The sequence below is a fragment of the Notolabrus celidotus genome, chromosome 14 (genome assembly GCF_009762535.1).
Source record: "Notolabrus celidotus isolate fNotCel1 chromosome 14, fNotCel1.pri, whole genome shotgun sequence".
Taxonomy (NCBI): domain Eukaryota; kingdom Metazoa; phylum Chordata; class Actinopteri; order Labriformes; family Labridae; genus Notolabrus; species Notolabrus celidotus.
In genome coordinates this window covers 32,135,029-32,158,963 of record NC_048285.1, presented here as the reverse complement: position 1 = coordinate 32,158,963, position 23,935 = coordinate 32,135,029, and the positions used below count along the sequence as shown (strand labels likewise).

General features: G+C 43.7%; 1 protein-coding gene across 4 annotated transcripts; it reads left to right on the top strand.

Moving 5' to 3' along the window:
• The first annotated feature begins 1,172 nt into the window (after nt 1-1,172).
• zc3h4 (zinc finger CCCH-type containing 4) lies at nt 1,173-14,886 on the top strand. 4 transcript variants are annotated; one of them, XM_034701742.1, is made up of 14 exons: nt 1,173-1,489; nt 6,335-6,674; nt 6,766-6,873; nt 6,986-7,193; nt 7,438-7,610; nt 8,017-8,113; nt 8,202-8,368; nt 8,456-8,572; nt 8,843-8,954; nt 9,109-9,218; nt 9,344-9,837; nt 10,087-10,397; nt 10,489-10,728; nt 10,919-14,886. In XM_034701742.1, the coding sequence occupies exons 1-14, from the start codon at nt 1,410-1,412 to the stop codon at nt 12,589-12,591; spliced, it is 4,230 nt and encodes a 1,409-aa protein (XP_034557633.1). In that variant the 5' UTR covers nt 1,173-1,409; the 3' UTR covers nt 12,592-14,886. The 4 variants fall into 4 exon arrangements, with proteins under 4 accessions (XP_034557633.1, XP_034557632.1, XP_034557635.1 ...); XM_034701741.1 differs by having other exon boundaries at nt 6,986-7,205; XM_034701744.1 differs by having other exon boundaries at nt 8,202-8,338; nt 10,919-12,591.
• The last annotated feature ends 9,049 nt before the right edge of the window (nt 14,887-23,935 follow it).

Genomic DNA, 23,935 nt, shown 5'->3' with positions numbered 1-23,935 from the left:
TCAAGGTACAGAGGTGGGTTCATTTCTCCCTGAGTTTTGTCTTAAGCCGAATTGTCTTTTATATTTGCTTTTTTAAATGTAGGACACACTGTGTAACAGGACAAAAAAAAATAAAATGCAAATTTTGATACAATGTATTGTAGTCATTTTTTGTATCTATTTGTGCTATTTGATACATTTTTAATCTTACCTCTTCCTATTCCTTTTTTTGCAACAATATACCATAGTAAATTCCTTTAACGTCAAACATTATTCAAGTATGATATTTGGTGAGAGTACAGGATGTTGCCTTGGCAGTAACAAATATGTTTATGATACAAACCCTTGCAAATCTGTTCCCTCCAATCCAATGAATTAATACAACTGTTACATTTAATCTTCACTGCACTTCATCGTATCCTGTTACTTTTATTTGTATTTATTACTTACACTGTATCATGCCTTGTTGATTTTATCTGCCTAATAATGTGCATTTGGGGGCGGCAGTAGCTCAGTCCATAGGGACTTGGCTTGGGAACCGAAGGGTTCGAGTCCCAGTATGGACGAAGTTTGGCAAGTGGACTGGTGGCTGGAGAGGTGCTGGTACACTTGCCTGGGCACTGCCGAGGTGCCCTTGAGCAAGGCACAGAACCCCCAACTGCTCTGGGTGCGCTGGCTGACGGCAGTATCCTCACTCTGACATCTCTCCCAAAGCATGTTCACTGCATGTGTGTGTGCATTTGTATGTATGTGTAGCATGTCCAAAAAAAAAAAAATAGCATGAGTGAAAAAATTGAATTCCCCCGTTGGGGATCAATAAAGTACCTTTCTTTCTTTCTATTTCTGAGATGGTAGACAGCAATTAAGTTGCTAATAATTCCACCACCATGTCAGCCCATTACACAATTAAGATCCAAGACTATTTATTGGGATTTAAAAAAAAAAAATACAAACAAGTATAAACTTGGTCTATTTCATTTTCCAGTTGTTGCTTGTTTAAAAAAAGGAACATATAGAAAGATATTTTGACTGATACACTGAAGTTGGCTCTTGGTTCCTGCGCCTGCAAGTCAAGCTCGGCAGCATATTTCCCCCAGAGGAACATTTTCGGTTATTTCCGTGAGACGCATACTCCAATGTTATTCGCCATGACGTCACTCTCGGAACCCCCCGCCCCTTTTTCTCCTCGGAGAAGACGGTCGGCCATTTTAAGTTTATCAGTCGTCATTTCACATCGCTACAGTAGGACGGAGAACGTCAGGATTCAATTTCATCATATTTCTCTTACAACTTAAGTGGAGAATTGCCTACTATGAATTGAAACTCTTCCTAAAAATCCAACCAAGTAGATTCTAGTGAAGTGACGCATAAGCCAGTAGTTTCCAGTGTCGAGTTGTAATTTTTTTGCACCTCAATGTAGCTAGAGGAAAATGGCTGTGGAAAGCATGACTGTCCATCCAAACTCCCCAACTACCAACCACGAACACAACAGTCTCCTGACTGACGAAAGGTCGAGTAATTCTACAGTCATATTTAAATGAAACTATTTATTTGTCCTGTGCTTTTTTTACACAAAAAGCCCGGGGTTTCTTTTTCTTTTTCTGTCAAGGGGATTAAACTCGCCTTTTCTGGAAAACGAGTACAGAGGTAAAGAACGCCATGTTGACACGACAACGCCAACTTGGGAGGCCACATATCACCTGGGAGAGAGAGAGAACGTTATTCCCTCTATTTGTACCTTATTACCACCAGCGACCAGGCGACTCAAGCCGAGTTATGGGAAGAAACATAGCCGAGGTCGAAAAACAGTTTCCACTTTCACCGCCATTGTAGCCACTTCAACGGTTACAAAGCATCGGTTAACTACCTGCCCCTTCTAACTCAGTCTAACAGCGAGCTTATTAATGTGCTTAAACTCAATATAATGTGTGAATCCGACAACTAATGTAATGCAACTGCCCGGAAATACTCAATTGATGTATTTTTGATAGAAATAGGCCTATTTCCCTGTTAGCTTGTTGGCTAATGCTACCAACGGCTAAAGCAGCAGAAGAAGCTAGCTAGCTGGCTAGCTGCTAACGGTTCGTAAAGTGTAATCTGCTTTTCATTGCTGCCCAGAGCTTTTTCTAACTTTCTTCACAAACTAAAACAATGTAAATCTGTCAGAATAAGATCATATACACATTAATTATCCGTCCACACAGCGTACAACTTCTTAATTAATCAACTGTTAGCACTACGCACTTAAAATGGTCTGAAGTCGAGGGCATTTTATCGACATTACACCATTCAAACACTTATTTCTGGGTCCCAACCTTCAATTACACCCCCAAATGCATTAATATGTATCATCTTTCAAAAAAAGTTGAACAATTTGTGAAATTGAAGTCTTAACAGTGCTTATTTTTTTAAACAAATGCTTGTATGTCATGGAAATTAATCTAATATGTCACTTTTTCCACAGTCGTCACGGTCCCAAACATCCACCAAAGTCCCCCCAAAAATGTGTTAACACGTCTGCAAAGCATCCAAGAAAAGTGCTCAAGTCAAACACCAAACTCCCTTTCTCCATAGTCAATAATAGGCGATGTTTATTTTTATTTACCCAGTTGGCCCCACTCCCAAAGTCCCCCCCACCCCCCAAAAAAGACCCATTTAGTGTCCCTTTTAAAGGTTAGGGGAAAACCTCTTTCAATGTTTTTTGTTGCAAAATGTGAAGAAAACTCATCACAGTAAGTATTCCCCATTTTAATCATGGCCCTTTGCTTATAGAGTAATCATCCACTGAGCTAAAACTGTAGCATAATGCATGGTGAAGCCTTAAAAACCTGTTGTGTTATTCATCTTTCAGGATTTTCACAGTTGTTTGCTTCTGGGTTGTGATTAGTGTTTTTGCACAGTAATGGGAACTTGTTTGTGCACATGGATGGAACACCAGGGACTTAGTTTTCAGTAGTGTTGTTGCTTGTGCAGGGTATGATCTACAGCACTTATCCCGCTTCACAGGTCTCCTAATCCTCAGTTTGTGTGACCTCAGTTTTATCAAGATACCGATGACACAATGTGTTTTTATTTTAGCTTAGAGCAAGCTGGGTGTAGTCTGTTTATGCTGGGTGTTTCACCTCAAAGTGCTGGAAGCAGGTGATGTGTGTGATCAGTATCTGGACAGGCCAAAGGGGCCAACTGTTTCTGCCCATAGTGAATCCCAGCCGTTCCCCATTCATGACAACCTGCTTCCATAATGCAGCCAAATCCCTGTGCTATGAAAGAGAGCTCTCCATTGTGTGAGGAAAGTTTTCCTTGTGATGTGTTTGTGTGTGCCCTGCAGCCTTATAGCACATGCCAACAGTGAGGTAGAGGAGTGACTTGGCCGCTGAGATGAAACTCCAAAGTTTGTTGTGTTTGGCTTTAGAGCTGATAGCTGGTGCAGGACAAAGATCCAGTTGGAGTGGAGTTTGTAAGCTGGGGAGATAAAAAGCTGTTGAGTCATTTTAAGGGGACTGGCATTAGGAACTTTGACTGAAAATACTGAAGTACTGTAGTTTTCTTTCTATTTAGCATAAAAAGTCAGGAAAACATCCTTTAAGGAATTGAGAAACTGCACGTTCTTGTATTTCATCCTGGGTTACTTTCCAGAGCAGAATGAAATGTGCCCAAACATGAACACAGATTTGTTGTGAGTAATCAGGATTTTGACATTGGAGCCACTTTAGGTCTCTGTTTACAATCAAAACAGATGTATTGTAGTCGCAGGATGTCCAAGCTGAGTTAAACTCTGTAAATACTTGAAATCCAGATCATCAAACTACAGTTTCAGTCTTTTTTAGAATGAGCTCCTCTGATAGGACGACCCTGCAGCCCTTATGATTCAACAAATGATCTGATAAAGCATTTAGAAAGTGTCTGATTGTTTTCTGAGGATGAAATGAACTAATGAGGATTATTTCCTGGCAGCTAGAACCCAGTTCTGAATCATTCTCTTCAGATTAACCTTTTGTTCATGACAGAGAGATAAAGAGATGAATTATTAAGATTATTTACACTGATCACTCTGCCCTCTCTCTTCAGAGGAAGCTTGTGTGTGAAGGATGTGGTGGGGTTGCAGTGTTTACACAGAGTGCAGCTGACATTTACCTCAAAGCAGGTCACCCATACCCTGCACACCTGCTTGGTCTCAGCTCCCTGTGTGATCTTCAAAGGCCAAACCTCTTCTGGAGGAGTCGGTTAAAGTGTGGCGGTCGTCATGCCGGGGAATAAGTCCCTGTGCTCTCTCTGGCCTCAGGCCTCTGTGTAGACCGCTTCTGCCAGGACTCATTTCATCTAACAGGGATTCTGAATTACATTAGCATGTGTTATAAATTCAATCACGTCATTATGAGGGAAAATAGCAGACTGGGAATTAATCAGTAACAGTACATGCTGCTGCTCATGCTAAGTGAGTGTTTGCTTTGAGACGTGGATCAGAGTGATCTCACATTTATTCCTGATAGCGATATGTTTCCTGGTTTTGTTATGTGCATAGTGAAAATTGGATTAGGGTTCACCCCCCCACCTCCACCCAGCTGACCCCATACACACACACACACTGCAAGAAGAGGCCTGCATGTGATCCATGTCAATTAGGACCTCATGGTTTTGCCTCATGTGAGGGTCCCGTCTGAGCACCCTTCTCATGTTTGAGGAATAGATTTCAGAGAAGCAGTCTTTGAGGGTTTGACCTTGTTCATGTGTGAAAGAGACCTCGACACCCAGCTGGTGTTCAGTAGGTTTTTTAAGGATTGACAGAAGTCCCTCAGACTGTGCTGCAGACTTTGTTTGAAGGCTTGTGCAGGAAGTTTGTTTTTTCATGTGTTGGTAAAATTGAATCTGAAGGGTCTTCAGAGGTAGATGTCTCAAAAACTTACCATGAATACTTTTCTTTATATTTGATTTAATGTATTTAATATAAAGCAGCAGCATTCCTGCATTATTCTAAGTAATGTATTGCTTTATTATCAAGGCAGTTTGTTTGAGTGATGACATGAATAATAGGTGTGAAGTATGGAGGTCAACAATGAATCAACTATTGATTAATTGATTGTTAAGATCTTACTCAAACACCTTTTTTGTATCGATTTTCTATCACGTGGAACAAACATCATGTGGTCTCATACTTCGTTCAGCTATCAGGGAGGTGTTTAAAGTTTAAAGCATGTTTCAATGTGAATCAGCTGACTGAAGGTGTTGCTCACAGCGGAGACGCTCAGCTGGGGTCTGCTCTCCCGGCTGACACCTGACCGCGTTCACATGTTTATTTTTCTCAATAAGAACGAGTAAACAGAAAACCGGACACTGAGAGTCTGAAATATGTTTCTGATCAGTTCTCTTAATGAAGTCTGAGCCTTCACTTTTATGACTGTGTGTCTGCAGAGATCATGAGCCTGCTCCACACGTTGATTTTGAACACCTCAATACGATCCGTAGCTCTTCAATACTGTCAGTTATATATATTGTGTTGTGAAGGAAAATTTGATTCAGGGGAAAAAACGCATTTGGCATCGTTTTTGATGGAAAACGTTTATGTTTCTCATAATGATTAATTGATAATTGATCGTTAACATGTCCAAAGATCGATCACGGAGAATACTTGTAATTTACATCCCTAGTGTGAAGGGAAACTGAAAAGTTTAAAATAAAACCACACCAACTTTAGTTATGTAACCTGATCCTCACAGGTGTGTCAAGGAATCATCTGTGGTAATTTTATTGGCAGTTTGTGAAGTCATGTGTGAGAGAATGACATCAAGTGCAAAACTTTCAGCCGCAGTTTGAACAAAGAGAAGTCTTTGTCAGTCCTCCTGGCAAAAAATAAACACGCCATCTTCATCATTTTATCCCCTTTACACTGATCACTGACATATCTCAGTTCTCTTCATCAAACCCGTCCAACAGGGTTTTAGTTGTTCTCTTAACATGAAGATTCGTAGCATGTTCATGATGCGTTTGAGGAAAATCTCCATGATAGGAAGCATAAAGTTCTACATGTGAAGTTCTGAAAACTTTTAGCAGGCCACAAGTTTCCAGCATAGATTGTTCTTAAATTCTCACATTGATGCATTTTAAAAAGTTAGTTTGTTTATTTTCACAAATACAAAAAAAGCAGCTTTAGCAGTGATATCAGTTGAAATCAAATCCCCCAACTCTAGTCTTCAAAGCCTCTCTACTCGTTTTTCATGGGATGTAATGGCGACAGGTATCCCCCTGACTTTCCTCTTTCTCTTTAACATTGACCTTTCTTAATGTCTGAAAACTTCAGAGGTGACCACATCCCCTCACAAGATGAGATATCTAACTTCTGACATTCTCACACACACAGGCCAGAGGATGGAGAGCTGGAGGAGGGTGAGCTGGAGGATGACGGGGGAGAAGTGGAGCAGGAAGAGGTCGGTGGAGGAGCGTCTGCAGCGGCGGCGGCAGCAGCAACAGCAGGAGGAGGAGGAGGAGGCGGCGGCGGAGAGGGGGGCGATGAAGCAGTCGCAGGAGGTGAAGCAGAAGGCGAGGCGGGCGCAGAGAGGTCGCGGCGAAGTCGGGAAGGCCACGTGAGCAGCGAGTCGGATGAAGAGAGATCCCACCGTCGCAAGAGGAAGAGGAAGAAAGAGAGGGAGCGGGAAAGGGAGAAGAGGAGGGCCAAGAAGAAACGAAAGTCCAAACACAAAGTAAGAATGTTGACAAACTTAAAGTAGATACACAAAGTTATGAACTTTGTGTTTTATAGTCTCTGAGTTTCTCTGTCTTCTTCTCTCTCAGCGTCATGCGTCCTCTGACGAAGACCACTCAGACTTCAGCGATGACTCTGACTACAGTCCCAGTGAGAAGAGGAAGTACAGAGACTACAGCCCGCAGTATCCCCCAGCTGTAAGTCTGAAGGTGCTCTCATATCTAAATGATGGAGGAGGATGTTTCAGGTTTCTGGATGTATCGTTTTTATAGAAAGTAACATCCGTTTGTTTGTTGAACGTGTCTTTAGTCTCATGGAGGGGGTTACGGCGGCTCAAAGAAGGGCGGCTACATGAAGATGGAGAAGCAGAGCTATGGAGGCTATGATGACTATGAAGAGGAGAACTTTGAGGGAGAGGAGGATGAAGAAATGCCGGAGGAAGACTATGACGACTTCACCAAGGAGCTCAACCAGTACCGCAAGGCCAAAGAAGGAGGAGGAGGCCGCGGGGGACGAGGTGGGTTCATGGGTCAGTGAAGTTCTTTAATTACTTGTTGTATTGTACATGTGATGAATATTCACCCAGCTGAGATTAAACAGCTTTTATAATGTTTCTGTTTCACCTTCAGTTCAGGTTTATTTGCACAGGTGTGAACTGAAAACAGAGCTTACTTATCAACCTGAATCCTGCAGATATGCTCTGAACTCTTCTGCCTCTGTAGCGTGTTTCATCATCATCATCATCGTGTTTGTGTTCACAGGGGGTCGAGGTCGCATGAAGGGCCTGAGAGGTCGTGGAGGAATGAGGGGAGGGAGGAGAGGAAGAGGTGGAATCAGAGGCAGAGGAGGAGGAGGAGGAGGAGGAGGCCGAGGTGGAAAGATGGGAGGAGACAACGACGATGGAGACGGCTACGGAGAGGAGATGGAGGAGAGGGTGAGAATATCAGATGGAGACTTCTCTGTGTTTGTTTTGTTCAGAGTCCAGGAAGTGTTCTCCTGCTTTGTTGTCTGATGCTGATAACGTGATGTTTACAAAAACATGGACTGATGTTGTGAGTCTGCGTCAGCCCCTGCTGCGTAGAGGGGATGTAGAAGTATAAACCAGCCTGTACGATTACACAGTAATGTGCACTTGTAGCAATATTGCAACATCCCAGCAAAACTAAATGCAAAGGATCAGATTCATCAACTTTCTATCTTCCAGTTTTACTCTGTGGTCAAATATCTCTCACTCTTTGGATCACTAAATAAATATTTATCTTGTTTTTAAAGTGAAGTTCTGTTCTGTGAAGCTTCAAAAAGAAGTGACACATGATGTGACGTTGATTCTTTCTCCACAGTATGGGGAGGACGACTATGACAACATGGGAGACGATGACTACGATGACTACTCAAAGGATCCCTTTCAGTACAAGAAGAATAAAGACAGAGGCAGAGGTGAGTTGAGACTTATCTCTGATGCAGGGTCCCTCTCTGATACCTGTACATTGAGTAAATCCCTCACTCTCTCTGGTTTCTCCACCAGGAGGGAAAGGCGGCCGTGGGCGAGGTCGAGGTAAAGGAGGACGCGGCATGCTTAGAGGAGGAAAAGGCCGAAACCGTGGGAGAGGAAGAGGAGACATGGGGAATGATGATGACATGGGCGGAGACATGGACAACGGGGTAAGGCTGAAATCAGTCTGCGGGGTCCAGGTATTCTAAGAAATAAATCTTACAGTCCAAAATAGGTTGATGCAAATATTAGAACAAACTCTGAACTCTGTGTTTGTTTTATTTCAGGATGGAGGTGGAGGAAACGATGGACCAGGACTTGGGAGGAGGAATCAGAATGAGAAGCACCAGGATAAGAAAGGAAAGGCCATCTGCAAGTACTACATCGAGGGAAGATGCACATGGGTAAGAAAGCAAACCTGCTGTTAGTTTGCTGTTAGTTAGTCAGGCGCCTCAGGCGTTTTATTCTTTTACTCCAACACTCTCAAAAAGTTTACTTTAAATTTGCAAAATGAAAAAGTTCCAGTCATGCACATAAACAACATTTAAACTCTAGGATATATCTCACTTTTTGTTGCCTTTTTAAAATCCTCTCTGGTCTTAAAGTTCTCAGTTGTCAGCTCTCTCAGACTCTTCCTTAAAAACACGTTTCATGTGACCTTTTTCGATCCACAGGGCGATCACTGCAACTTCAGCCACGACATCGAGCTCCCCAAGAAGAAGGAGCTCTGCAAATTCTACATCACTGGATTCTGTGCCAGAGCAGACCACTGTCCGTACATGCATGATATCCTTTACTTTGACCAGATATTGAGTGTCTGCTCATCCAGCCTGACAAAAATCAGTAACTTGAGCATGAGGTTACATCATACTTATTCCTCCTAACTTAGATTATGAGTGTCTCTGTTGCTCTCAGTGTTTCTCCTTGACTCTCATGCCACGTGAATTCCCCTGTAAGCTGTTTCACACCACCGGAAACTGTGTCAACGGTGATGAATGCATGTTCTCCCATGATGCCCTCAATGATGACACCCAGGAGCTGCTCAACAAGGTAGGTTCCTTTAACACCGCACCCTGTTTACTCAGGCATTATCTGTGAACGCTGATCTGTATGTGGTTTAAGTTTCACAACAGGCAGTGAAATAGTTTAAGAGTTTAATGATCTCGTGTTTGTAGATGTTGGCAGAAGATGCCGAGGCCGGAGCGGAGGATGAGAAGGAGGTGGAGGAGCTGAAGAAACAGGGAATCAACCCTCTCCCTAAACCCCCTCCCGGAGTCGGCCTTCTCCCGACTCCTCCTCGGCCTGTCCCTGTGGACTCCAACACAGGACCTGTGGACTTTGGAGGGCCTCCACCAGGTGACTTTGGGGGTCCCCCTGGACCTAACCAGGGGCCCATTCCCAACAAATGTCCCCCAGGACCAGGACCAGGACCTGGACTTGGACCTGGACCTGGTCCTGGGCCTAACCCTTGCACTGGACCTCCTGTCATTGGTCCTGATGGAAATCCCTTTCAAGGAGGGCCCCCAAATCCTGGTTGTCCTCCTCCTCCTCACATGGGCCCCCCACCTCCCTGTGGCGGGGGTGGAGGTGGCGGAGGGAAGAAAATCCCATCATTGTTTGAAATCAAAGTTCAGCCGACGGGACAGCTGGCTCACAAACTGGCCGTCAGGTGAGAGATCTGAGGAAGAGACATTAAGAAGAATTCAGTTAAATATGCAAATATGAATATTATGAGTTTTTAAAGGAATAAAAATGTCATGTTTCTTAGTCATAGAGAATACTGCACAGTACTTTATCTCTAGAGTGTTGCACACCTCCACCTGTAGGCTGTAGAGTGAATGACGTGCATGAAAAACATCAGCCTATCCTTTCACTACTAATCATTAAATCCTAACCCCTGCTCTTCTTCTTCCATCAGGGGCCAAACTCCCAGCAGCAATCAGGGTCAGACTCCACCCCCTGGACCCCCTGGAGCCCCCGGTGCACCTCCCACCCACTTCCCTTCCCCTCCAGGCATGATGTCTCCAGATATGCAGAACATGGGCCCGAACCTCGGGATGAATCCAGGGATGCCCAACATGGGCCCCGGTGGTCTCCCTATGATGGGAGGATTTCCACCTGGTGATGGAGCGCCTATGCCCCCCGGTCCTCCTCCGGGTGGAGGAAACTTCTTCAATAACTACTTCAACCAGCAGGAGGGGATGAGCATGGAGGGAGTGGTGCAAGAAGGTGAGTTGATTTTAGTAGTCAAACTGTAAGATGAAGAGATACAACATGTGTGTACCTTTCTGTGCTGAGCTCACCTGCTCTGTCCTCTCAGGTGATAACTACCAGGGCTTTGATGAGAGAGGAGGACCAGGGAAGTTTGGTAATCAGTCAGGTGGACAAGAAGGCTCAGCAAATGGAGCATCAGCCAATCAGGGAGGGATCACTGTGCCTGACTTCCTGCCTCCAGCACAGCGCGTCCTGTTCATGAGGATCCAACAGAAGCAGCAGGAGGAAGAGGAGAGAGCTCGCAGGATTGCTGAGGGAGGAGCAGAGAGGAGCAGAGACACTGAAGGTAGAAGAACTAGTAATTTACCTTTTCTAATGCTCATAGCTTCATCACCAAAACTTTGAGAGGTGTTCTTGAAGAAAGTGTTCCTTATTTGTTAAAATCAAGATTTTAAATGTTTCTGTTTCTTTAAGGTGAATTTTTCCAACAAACTTTTAACTTCAGAGTCTTAAATCCTCTCCGTCCTCTTTCCTAGGTGACTCAGGGAACTGGTACTCCAGTGAGGATGAGGACGGTGGTGGCAGTGTGACCTCCATCTTAAAGACCCTCCGTCAGCAGACCCAGCCTTCTCTCAAACCTGACGGCCCCCCACTGGACCCCCGCCTCCAGAAAGCCCCTCCTGCCGGCGCTCCTCCTCGCCCTGCAGACCCTCGCGTAGCCCGGGACCCTCGTCTTGCACGTGGTGCAGAGCCTTCTGACTCCACCCACCCCATGCTCGCTCCATCTGCACCCGGACCTCCTGCAGACCCCAGGTTAGCCCGGCTTGCTGCTGCCTCAGCTGGATCGTCCCAGTTGCCTCCTGTCTCTAAACCAGAGCCTCCTCTGGTCTATAAGCCTCCACCGCTCACAGCACCACCTGCGGAGGAGGAGGAGACGGAGCGGGTCCTACGGGACAAGCCTGTGCCGATCCCTCTGGACCCACTGATGGGTATGGCTCTGAGAGACCCCCGCTCACAGCTGCAGCAGTTCAGCCACATCAAGAAGGACATTATCCTCCACATGCCGGCCTTCATCAAAACCGTGACTTGGTCCCCTGAAGATCTCCTCCCAATCCCAATCCCAAAGCAGGACCTCCTCCCTCTCCCACCAGGCATCCCTCCCGTCTCCAGCATAGACTCCCGTCTGTCTCGCACTCAGCAGGCCCTTCACACTCCGCAGCCTCCCCCGGTTCAGCCTCCTCCCCCAATGGACGCCCCCGCTCCCTCTTCTTCCTCCACATCCCTCCCAGACTTTGAGCTTCTGTCTCGTATCCTGAAGACTGTGAACTCCAGCCCGTCTCAGACCCCCTCCCCTCCTCTTTTACCACCCCCTGCTGCTCCTGGGTCACTGTTAGGCCCTCCTCCCCCAGTACCTCCTGCGCCTGTAGAGAAACCTGTTGACCCACGTATGGCTCGTAAAATAGCCTCAGACCCCCGTCTCCAGCCCCCGAAGTCGGCACTGAAGCAGCCGTCTGAACCCGCACCTCCTCCTGTCTCCTCTGTTGCTTCAGCAGCAGCACCCAGCTCCTCCCCTCCCACCATCGCCCCCTATGACCCGAGGCTGCTCTCCACAGGCGGGGCAGGGCGCGGTGTGGGCTCAGGGTCACCAGGGGGAGCTAGTGTGCTGAGCGGCATTAGTCTGTATGACCCAAGGACTAGCAAACCAGCCAGCCCTGGTACTAACAGCGGCTCCAACAACTCCCCCAACTCAGCCAGCACAGAGTCCAAACCCAGTGATCCCCCAGCCAGTAAACCTAAGTCCAAGGAGCCCCTGTTTGTTCGGAAGTCTGCGTTGGACCAACCGGAGCCAGAGAAGAGTGTAGAGCAAGGGACCGACCGATACAACAGTTACAACAGACCCAGGCCCAAACCTGCACCCTCGCCTAACTCCACGGCACAGGGAGGAGCTGCTGCAGCCGGAGGAGCTGCAGCTGGAGGCCAGGGTGCTCCTGGAGCTGCTGGTGAGCAGGGTCCCTCAGGGGTCCACAATTTACCCGTGTCCTCTTTATACAGTGTGGCGAAGCAGGCGGCGAAGCCCGGCGGGACGGGGAGCCCTTTTGGAGGAAACAGTCCGGTGCAGACGGACCAGACGAGCACAGAGCAGGATAACGCCTCTCTGAAGGACGTTTTCAAAGGCTTCGACCCCACAGCCTCGCCCTTCTGCCAGTGACCCCCCCCAAACACACACGCTCTGATCTCTGAACACTGAAGCGCTGGGCGGTCGGCCGTGGTTTTGTTTTAACATTATTGAACACTGAGCGGATCAGTGGAAGGAGGACGAAGAAGCGCACTGAGGCAGCTGCCTGATGGACTGATTAAGGAGACAAACCTTTGTGAACAAACTCGAGCTGATTAACTTGTTTCATTAACAAACACTCACACACACTCACTCCCTCTCTGACGCAGTGTTCAGATTCAGAATCTATATAAAGACTGGGGTTATGGGGAGGGGGCAAAGTAAATTCTAAAGCTCTATTTTAAACAGACTTATTGATGTATGATTAAATGTTTTCTCTTCATCTCATCGCTTCATGAAAACAGTTATCCAGACAGCAGAAACATTTACTAAGAATCAACGTTTTAGCTCCACGTCTTTTTCATTTCTAACCTTTCCTCCGTTCCTCTGCTCTCTTTTCTTTTTTTCACACTCTATCCTCACCCTCTTTAAACCGTTTGATGTGCTCCTGTCTGTGTTCGGACGGTCAAAGGTGAGAATGATTTCAGCAGTGGATGAAATGCTGTGACAGACCTGACTTCCTCCTGACAGGGTTTTTCTTATTTGTGGTGTTTTTGTGGTTTAATGAAAAGCACTGCGACGCACAGTCGCTCTTTAAGACACAAATCACATCTCCATCACTGCCTTTGCTTTCTCTGTCCTCTTCCCCTCGTGTGTGTTAGCTCAGCACAAAGCATTTGTTTTATGATTATGACTCATGATGTCACACTTTCTGCAGAGACGATTGCATAAACTCAAATCTATATTCTGTTTTTTTAAGTATTTATTTTCTGTTTCCCCTGAGGGCTGAGTTCATGATTTTAACGTGCGTGGCTCCTCCAGCTGTTCACCTCCATCAATTTGTTTTTATTTAACTTTTACCCCAAACATGTTACCTTTCAGTCGTGCCTCTTTAACCGTCACACCGGCTGAGTCCATGTCACATGAACATTTGTTTTATCTGCATGTAAAGTCAGACGTGACAGCTTTAATTTGCCTGACAGCACACAGAGTTTATTTGATGATGGTTAGTCATGAATTTGGTCGAGAACATTCATAAGTTGAGTTTATTTTCTTGCTGATATCAAATGTTACAAGTTAACACTTTCCCCCCCCCTTTTTTTATCTTCATCAAAACAACACATGTTCGTTTACAGAGCCAGAGAACACCAGCTCACCTGCTCGTAGAAAAATCATCTGAAACAGTTATTAAAGGAAGCTCACAGGAACAGATGTGCAGCCTCGTTCATGAGCTTTCAGCTTTAACAGCTGGTGACAGTGAGACAATCTTCAGCTAGACTTGGACCTAAAACCCTCTTAATGCATGACTCTTGCATTGATCTGTGCAGGTGCTCCCTCTGCTGTCAGCCTGAGCTCAATGTTCAGAGGACCATGGGACTGAAATATCAGATTTTAACTTGTGTTAAAAACAGACTGAACACGGTTTCCTCTCTCAGGCTGCAGAAAGAAACGCACACTTCATGGTGGTGATTATTTCTTTGGTTGTGTTTAAATGTTAAACTCTTCCCCCCGGCTCATCCCATCCAAGCGTAACAGCTGGATCACAACCTCTGGATCACAGTCGCTCACCTTTGACCTCCAGGTGTGCGTGTGAACGTCTCTCACCGGGAGCTTGTAAAAGTTTCAGCTGTCTTTGTATAAATGTTGATCATTTTAATTTATTTTTTTTATACTGGGGTAAATAATACTTCCTCACTTGACATTTTTGAACTGAATCATTTTATATACCAGAAATATGTGATAACCGCTCACCTGGGTGGGATATAGGCAGCCTGCAGCAGTGTGAAGGGAGGAGAGAGAGAAAGAAAGAGAGAGAGAGACTATTTTTTTATTTAGTTTTGTGTACAAAGATTCAAACTAATGACAGATTCACAGCAGCTCCTTCCTGACACGCCGTGACGCAGCCTGTCGAGAAGCCGAGTGTCGGCGACATCGAGTGTGAAATGATTTCGGATCGGTTCTTTCCTTTACGGCTTCGTTGTTTTATAGTTTTTTTTCTTGCTCTGTAAATTGACCAGTATCCTGTCTTTGGAGGAGTTTTCTAACTGTTCACTGTAGGTGAGGTTGTCAAAGTATTTAAATAAAGTTGATACAACATCAACCACTAAAACACACACATCTGTCCTCCCCTCTCTTCTGTCACTTCATATGAGACTAACTTTATTTAATCCACACTGTAAAAAGATGTTATGGTTTGATTTCATAAAAAATAAATATATTAGACACAGACTGGTGTGGTCGTGATGCCATGATTATAATCAGAAAATTAGAATCTACAAACACCATATATAAAACCATATATATCATTATAATAGTAATGACAATGATAGTAATAATAAAATGATAAGATAAGAGATTCCTTTTCTCGTCCCACAATGGGAAAATTCAAGTGTTACAGTAACAGAGTAGAAAAAGCACAAAAGAAATATATAAGCAAACAAGAGCCTATAAATGAGCAATTATTAAAAAGTTATTAGCAAGTAAAATTAAAATCAAAGAGGTAAAAGATAAAGATATCTTAAAAAAAAGATAACATTAAATTTAATCAAAAAGTATAATATAACATTAAAATTAATTAAAAATAAAAATGATAATACTGTTAATAATAATAATAAAATTATAATTACAAATATATATTTAAAGAGCACTTATCAAAACAGGTTACAAAGTGTTTTACATGGGCAGAAAAATAAAAAAGCATATAAAATCAAACTAGACAAGATAAAGAAATTCAACTTATTTAAAAGTCATAAAATTCCTTTAAAATAACTTTAAACAAATAAAAATAATTTCAAATATATTCTAAAAAACAATCAATTGAAATAATTGTTTCACTTTTGCAATACATTGATCCTGATACCGGGCTGCACGGTGGTGCAGTGGGTAGCGCTGTTGCCTCACAGCTAGAAGCTTCCTGGTTCGAATCCCCGGCCGGGCGGGTTCCTTTCTGTGTGGAGTTTGCATGTTCTCCCCGTGCATGCGTGGGTTCTCTCCGGGTTCTCCGGCTTCCTCCCACAATCCAAAAACATGCTCAGGTTGATTGATCACTCTAAATTGCCCGTAGGTGTGAGTGTGTGCATGAATGGTTGTCTGTCTCTCTGTGTTAGCCCTGTGATAGGTTGGTGACCTGTCCAGGGTGTACCCTGCCTTCTGCCCGAAGCCAGCTGGGATAGGCTCCAGCCCCCCGTGACCCCTAACGGGATAAACGTTCAAGATAATGGATGGATGGATGGATGATCCTGATATCCTATATCTAGTCATTAAAGGGGGTCATGAGAAGCCTTCCTGATTTAATTTATTTTTTTAAGTAATCTAAAATGACATATTTTACCCTTTATTGTAAAAATAACAACAAAATAATAGTTTAATTTTAAATAAAGTATGCAAATAAGGACATGTCATTAGTTTTCTGCCTTCCTTTGTTGATGACTCCTTCAGTTAGGGTCAGTGTTAGCTCAGAGTTCATGAATAAGAGCATCAGTGGCAGCAGGTTAATGCACAGCAGCACAGGAAGCACCGCCACATGTGCATGTCAAGTATGAAGCAACCTTTAATCACTTTAAAGAACAGTGGGGGTCTGAAGTCTTTGGCACCTATAGTTGGTGGAGAAAAGTTTGGGAACCCCTCCTCTATGCCCACCTCCTCCTCACACAAACATGACCCTGATTGGATGATTGCACAGCTTGATATAATACATGCATGTTGAGAAGCTAATTGCACAGTGTGTAATCATTTCTGCACAGGTTGCTGTCTCATCCTCACATTAATGACACTGATGAGGCTTTAAACTTCTAACGACTGATCCAGACTTCTGACGTCAGCAGAAGTCAGCAGAGAGGTGAAACCTTCATTTGCGTCATCATTCCAAGTTAAATAAAACTTGTATTCCATTTCTGTCCTCTGTCATCTAAAAATACTCTTTCTAAAAGAGACTTCATTTTATTTCCAGCTGCTGTGAGAATCAGCCGGGTGGAGTTTAGTGAACAGGCGTGTTGAAGCCGTGCTCGGTGAGTTGACCTTTCTCTGCGGTCATTATTAACTTTCTTTTTCCTCTTCTGTTATTGTTCTTCTTGTTCGGTGCGTCAGTTAAATCCATGAATGGCCTTTGACTCACAATCAGTCCTGAATCTGTTCATTCCTCACAATCAGGCGTGCTGCTGTCACTTACTCTGAAACTGTCCCTCTCTATCTTTAGGCCTGTCGTGATTGAAGCTGTGTCGCCGGGGGATCAGCACCACAGCAGCACGCAGCCTGTTTCCTGGTTCACTACGATCCTGCTCTGACTCACTTCCTGCTCCCCTCCCATCCTGCAACACTGGCTCCAGGAAGGCAAACTATTCATCCAGGACCTCAAAGGTTTCCTATCACACACAAACACACACACACACACACACACACACACTTGGAGGTGCCAGTTCATTGGCAACACCTATCTGGCTGCATCTTGCACCTCTGCTGACCTTCAGAGCAGCTGTTGTTTATCACAGATTCTCCTTAATGTGTGTGTGCAGTGCGTCACAGAGAGAGAGAGCAGCCCATCGACTGCAGTCTGACCTGAGACGAGACGTAAGAGCAATAAAACAGAAGAAAGTCTGCACACAACAGGAGGAAGAAAACATGACTATGTTCTTGATTGATCAGCAGGTTGAGCTCTTTATTTTGAAGATGAAGATGCTGCAGGTTGTGTAACTGAGGAAATAACAGATCAGAGTACGATTCAGTGATGACATGTCTCTTCTAACATTGTTTCATGACAAACAGCTTAAGAAAAGCCTCATCAGAGTTTCCAGAAGCAGTGTCTAGTCGATACCCTCGTTGTTAGTCCTTCTCGGATCTGAGGTGACATCACGACCTGCTCGGTGCAGAATTTGTTGGAGGATTAGCGGATCCCTTCTTCTGCAAGTCAGAACAGTTAATGAATAACACTGAGCTCAGAGCTCTGAGGGCCGGCCTTACCTCACACTGTCGCTGCTGCATGAATCATTATGTTTCCCACAGCTACCTGAAACACACACACACAATCACAGACACACACACACACACGCTGGAGACACCTATAATCACCCGTGTGGATTCCTGTACTGAGCAACCATCCTATTGTTGAGTTGTGTAACTCTGGGAATAGTCTAGACCTGACTTGAAGATTCCTTTACACCTGAGTTTCTTTTTCTCCAATGATGCTGTAAATGATGCTCAATGTTTTCCCCTGGGATAGATGAAGAGTTATCTTAACTCCTCTTTTCCAAAACAGCTCAAAAAATATTTTTATGACATCCTCTGAAGAGAAACTGTCTGTTCTATCTTTCTAAAGAAACTGGGTTCATGTTTTTAAGAGTATTCATCATTCACTCCACTCCTCTCTGAGTTTCTCTAAGCTTTAATATTCTTTAACTCCACCGTACAGTGTTCTGGTTGAATATACATCGTTATGCTTCTTTTTAATAATAATATTAATAATCACTTTATTTATATAGCAACAAAGTAAACATTTAGACAGCGAGGAGGAATTTTGACAATGCAAAACAAAATGCAAAGCAAGAGGTTAAAAATAATATATGTAAATTAAACAGGGAAAATAGAGCAAAAATCATCATTTAAGAGGTTTTTCAAGGGTTAATAGATAAAATGAATAAATAAATAAAAATGGAGAAGTAAATAAAAACATTAAAAAGACAACAAAACAGGTTTTCAGAATAAGAGGACGACATCACATCAGGAAAATTAGAAAAAGTGAAAAGGATAAATTAGGAACATTAAAATAATAATAATACATTAAACAATAAATAATCAAATAAAATTTAACACAATTAATTAGTTGGATAAAAACTTAAAATAATAATAAAATTGAACTAAAAGTGTTTAGAAAGATAAAATCATAAAAAGCAAGTCTGTAAAAATGGGTTTTAAAGCTCCTGTGAGGAACTTTCTGTTTGTGTTGACTTTGGCGCCCCCCTGTGGACTAAGTGATCTTGCTTATTTTATCCTGTACATGTGTAAATTACATTATCTTCTTCTGCTTTCAACTAACAGTCAACTATTTCACTCATTAAGAATAATTTACTTCAGAAAAAGGGTTTTTCTTGACATGCTGTCAATCACCCCGTCTGACACCTACCCTCTCACAGCGATTTCAGGCTTTAAAATAACAAAACAGAAATGATCAATACCTTTTCTAACAGTCTTGTTTGCTTTTCTAGTTCATAAAGAGGCATCACTGTTCATTTCAGTCTGTTTCATGACCACTCAAAAACTCCTCACAGGAGCTTTAAGAAGAGATTTAAAATATGTCACTGACTCTGCGTGTGATTTTTGATGTGTGTAATTTAGTTTATTCAAACACACATCATCACAAATATACATTAATATATATATTCAGTAAACTTTTTCACAATGGTTGGATGTGTGGAGAGGGGTAGGGACCCCAAGGAAGCTATTTAAAGCTTTTAATTGGGGGCCCAATTTCCCACAAATAAAGGGACAACAGACAAGGTACAACAACAACAACATACAAACAGACAACAAACACACAGCAGACAATCCCAATGTTGTGGTTACATACATAGATTAGTGGGTGCATTGATGTGATCAGTAGATTAATCATACATCACCAGATGTTGCAGTTTTAGCTTTTTCTTGAAGATGGAGATGGAATGTGACATTTTGAATTCATAGGTAGGAAGATTGGAACGAGCTCACACAAGTTCTGCTTCAATCTGTTGACAATGTGCCACATGTGGACTTCCAACAATATATAAATACAGCAGTGTGACTGATCAGCAAATAAAGTAGATTTAAACTTTGATAACAACATGAGATGGATTCTTTTAAAGTATAAAACACAGTGAGTGATTTGTGTTTATGTGTTGACTGAAGTTTATGATCTGACCCTGATCTCTTTCCTTTCAGTCATCACACACACTTGAACCTTTCTGATTTTCTTATTTCACATCATATATTTACATTTTCCTACTTTGTGTAGCAGCTGCAGCACAGTGTCATGCCTGAGGGTAGTGAGATTAGATCTTATAAGTAGGTCTTGTTGTTGCTCCTCATCTGTGTCCCCTCGAATCCTCTCTTCTTCCTCCTGACATCTGAAACACTACGACTGAACAAATCCTTGAAAAGCACATTTTTAAAGTCTGATATAAAGAGAATAAACTGCTACATCTGTTAACCCTGTTATATTAGAGTCTCATCTTTTTCAGACAGTCACACCATGATGTGAAACGTCATGTCCTCTTTCACAGCCTTGTGTTAAAGCTGTGATTCAGGAGGCATTGTTCTTGTCCTGGTGTTTTCCCAGAGTTCCCTGAATGCGGCAGCGTTGTGTGTCCACTGTATCTTTTATCAGTAATCTTCTTAGCGCCTTGCTCAGAGAGGCTACCTGTGGTGAGTGTATATATAGAAGATCTGATCCTCTTAGAGGATGACTTGGGTCAGGATTTGGAGATTGACAGCTTGTCAGCTTGTAGTTCTTCCTCATCGCCTGCAGGGGCGCTGTGTGTAAACCCTCAGTTTGATGACTGGGCTGAACTCTGTCTCCATTCAAGTTTACTGACTCTGCCTGCTTGTTTGTGTCTGTCTGTCTGTCTGTCTGTCTCTTCATCCTGGGAAGAAATGCTTCATAAACTTCATAATAATGTAAACAGTTCCCACATGCTGCGCTGAGCAGAGACAGGGACGGCAGGATTAAGGACATTATTGAGATTTATTCCCCCCTGAGGGCTGACAGTCACTATAAAGATCCTCTTTACTCAAAAACAATCAGACAGCATTTAACAAGTACTCAGCTCTGCCATCGTCTGCGTCAAACTGAAAATAAAAGCAGTGAACTAATTGTTTTCCTTTGATAGTTTGCCCTCAGAGGCGCCCACGCTGCAGTCTGGGAGTCTGTCTGTCTGTCTGTCTGTGAGCGGCCTGTTATAAACTGCTCCGGATGAGAGCGTCTGTTTAATGCAGAGAATGTACAAATGTAAATTCCTGCCTCTGGTTTCCTCTCCGTCTTTGTCTCCTCATGTTGGGAGGGATTACCAGGACTCTCTGAATCCTGTAAAACTGCAGCAGTCACTCATGGAGAAGTCTAGGAACAAGTTACTTTGTGAAATCTATCAAACGATTACACAGTTTATCATCTGTACGAGGAAGAACTGTGAGTGCTGGAGCTGATATCTTGTGTTATGACCTGATTTATGATATCAGTATGAGTCCTATCTCTGGGGATGACCTCGAATGTCAGCTATTGTTTCATGTCACAACCAAAAAAAGACACATATGGATCAACAAAACTTTGAAGAAGCTTCAATCTGAAGCCAATTTTGTGTATACATGTCAGTCACCCTCAGATTGATATCAGCACACATAAACACTTTACTTTAGAGGACTTTTATGAGCTGAAACAGAAGCATGAATCACTCCTCCAGGGGAAGGAGTTTAATACAGCTTGAGTTTGGTTAATAAAAACATGGCAGCAGGCGGATACCAGGCTGCTCGTGTCCTGTGATGTGGTGACTGTGGTGTCAGACGGCGAGCCAGATGTCTGCTGGTGCACCTGCAGCAAACTTCCACTGTGTGATTCAGCAAATTCATTTCTGAGCATGTGTGATATTTTGCTTCAAGCATGCTCTAATCTAAACATGCATGTTGTCCTGCAAACACCAGCTTGTGATTGTTGGGTATCAGAGAGACAGAAAACGACCTCAGGACAGTCAGTCTGTAAAAACATCTCAATGACATCCATAACTTGGCTTTAATCTGCAGGGAGGGATAAGATATTCAAGTTGGACCATGCAAAACTTAACCTTTAGTTGCATTTGCGTGACATTGAACAACAGAAAACATATTCAAAATAAACAGGAATCAGACACGATGAACAAAATATTACAATAAACAAAAAGAGGTATGAGTTGAGATCAGTTTTGATTCTGGTGCCACTGATTCATCTGAAAATAGTTCTTCCAAATATGCAGAAGAAACACCCCTGTGTGTGTTTGATGTCGTTAGGGATTCTATCTTAGGATCCTTCAAACTAAATGAATCTGATTGAACAGAAACCGGACTAACCCGTGAGAGAGTCAGATTTAAAAAAAGTCTCTGGACCGTGTTTGTCCTTCAGCTGTGGACTTCCTGATGAATGGATCAGCAGTCTGAGGTTGAGATGAACAAACTGACATCACTGTGTTGGTATGTATCTGCTCCACATGTGACAGGGTTCTTTGTGGCAGCCACATGCTTGTGCTGCCTGAGTGTGTGTGCGGGCCTGAGTGTGTCAGTGTGTTCCTATAAGTCTGAGCTGTACCACCACCACACAATTCAGTGTTTGTGTCTGTGTGTATGACAGCATGCGTGGGTGGCCGGTCGACAGCTCACTGTAAATCTTTTCCCCAGATCAGTCTTTTTCCAAAATGCCAACGTTTACGTTACGCACTCTGAGATGTTCGTCTGTGAATATCCACTCATAGTCATCGATGTTATGACTATGGTACGCTGTGAGATCCTGAAAGGAGGAGAAACTCATCCATGTCTGTTCAAATCAATCAATCTGTATTTGTGTAGCACCAAATCACAACAAACGTTATCTCAAGACTCTTTTACAAACAGAGCAGGTCTAGACCACTCTATGTCACATTATGAACAAAGACCCAACACCAAGACAGGATAAGACTCAGTCTGACCCCACCTTAATCCACCATGAGCATTTCACCTTGCAGTATTTAGCTAGTTACAGCAGAGAGGAAAGACTTCCTTTAACAGGCAGAAACCTCCAGCAGAACCAGACTCATGTTAGACACACATCTGCTGAGACTGAGTTGGGTCTGGAAAGAGGGATAGAGGAGGAGAAGTGACAGTGATGAGACGAGTAGAAGTAGCTGTTGCCGCTGGAGTCTGGAACATCCACAGCAGGAGGACGTCTACGGCAGCTCAGAGGAACCTACGAGACAAGGGAGCTCAGGGACTCCAGAAAGGTCTATGGTTAGTGTCACAGTTATCACCTGCCACACCTGCTCAGCCTCTCAGCCCACTACATTTCCACTCCCCTTCGTTTACCTGAACCACACTCTCCTCATTAAGCCAACACAAATCACCTGTTTCTCATTACCTGCTGCCAGTATTTAAGTCCCGGTCTCAGCCCACTCAGTGCCAGATTGTTCTCACTGCAAATGCAAGACTCTCCAGCACTTATCCTCGGACTGATCTCCCGGTTTCGACCCTGCCTGTCCCCGACCTTCCTTCCTCGTTTCTGCCCTGGTAACTACCTCAGCCTTCTGTCCCCGACCAAGAGATTTGCCTGCTCCTCGTCTGTTTCCAGCCTGATCCTCCACACAGCGAAACCAGCATCTCAACAGACATTGTGTGACCGGGTTAGTAAAGACCTGCAAAGACTTGTTACCTGCTGTTTCCTCCGGGCTCCAGTGTGCTGCTTTTGGGTTCACCCTCACACCCGTAACAGTTAGTAACCTTAATGGGACAGGGAGAGTTAAAGTAAGTGATAGGGTGAGGGGGTGAGATAGGATCCCAGTGTGCCAGTGCACTAAATCACTACCCTTGGTGGTTGAATCCTGCACCCTATGTCCAGAGGCAGTAGTCCCTAAAGCAGGCACTCCACCTGCAGCTCTCTCTCTCTGAGTGTGCTGCTCTATCCGCTGTCCTATCCTCTAAATTAAAGCCTTAAAAAGCTCGAACATACACTTAAAAATGTCCTTTAAAATGATTATTATAACTTCATGTTGCATCAGTTTGTGCGTGCAAATCAACGGTGCACAGCCGGTCCTCGCTGGCGTTAAAGATCACAGCCCAGGCAAGAAGTGTTTGTGCACTCCCTTCATTATAAAAACACCCGTCAGCTTAAAAACCACTTAACTGGAAGGATGCATGTCTCAGCAGGATTCAGAAAGCCTGTTTCCTTCAGTAGAGTTGACTTGCGGTTTTAAAAGTAGGTGAACGGTTTTGTAATTTAAAAGCAATGACTTTGAAGAAATGAATCAACTTTAGTGAGAAAGATAAAACATGTCTGTAAATGTTTCCTGAAAGAAACTGTCTTCAATGTAAGAAGAGTTAACCTGAGGGGACTTGACTCCACATTTTTAGTGTGCTGCAGTCCTCACTAAGACAAGAAGAGGACACATCAGTCCAACAACTGTTTCCTCTGATCCTTACATGTTTGAACAAAGCAATACTTCCTTATCTGCACGAGATAAACCCCCAGCAGAAGCCCTTCACTCACTGCCACATAGGCTGCCTCACACTCTGCAGACGTGAGCCTCACCACATGCAGCTGGTG

Bases quoted from the DNA above. Each gene is read 5' to 3' on its own strand.
- zc3h4 (XM_034701741.1), top strand. From the start codon at position 1,410: ATGGCTGTGGAAAGCATGACTGTCCATCCAAACTCCCCAACTACCAAC. The intron at 7,206-7,437 runs GTCAGTGAAGTT...TTGTGTTCACAG, and splicing joins GGGACGAGGTGGGTTCATGG to GGGGTCGAGGTCGCATGAAG. The intron at 8,573-8,842 runs GTAAGAAAGCAA...TTCGATCCACAG, and splicing joins TCGAGGGAAGATGCACATGG to GGCGATCACTGCAACTTCAG.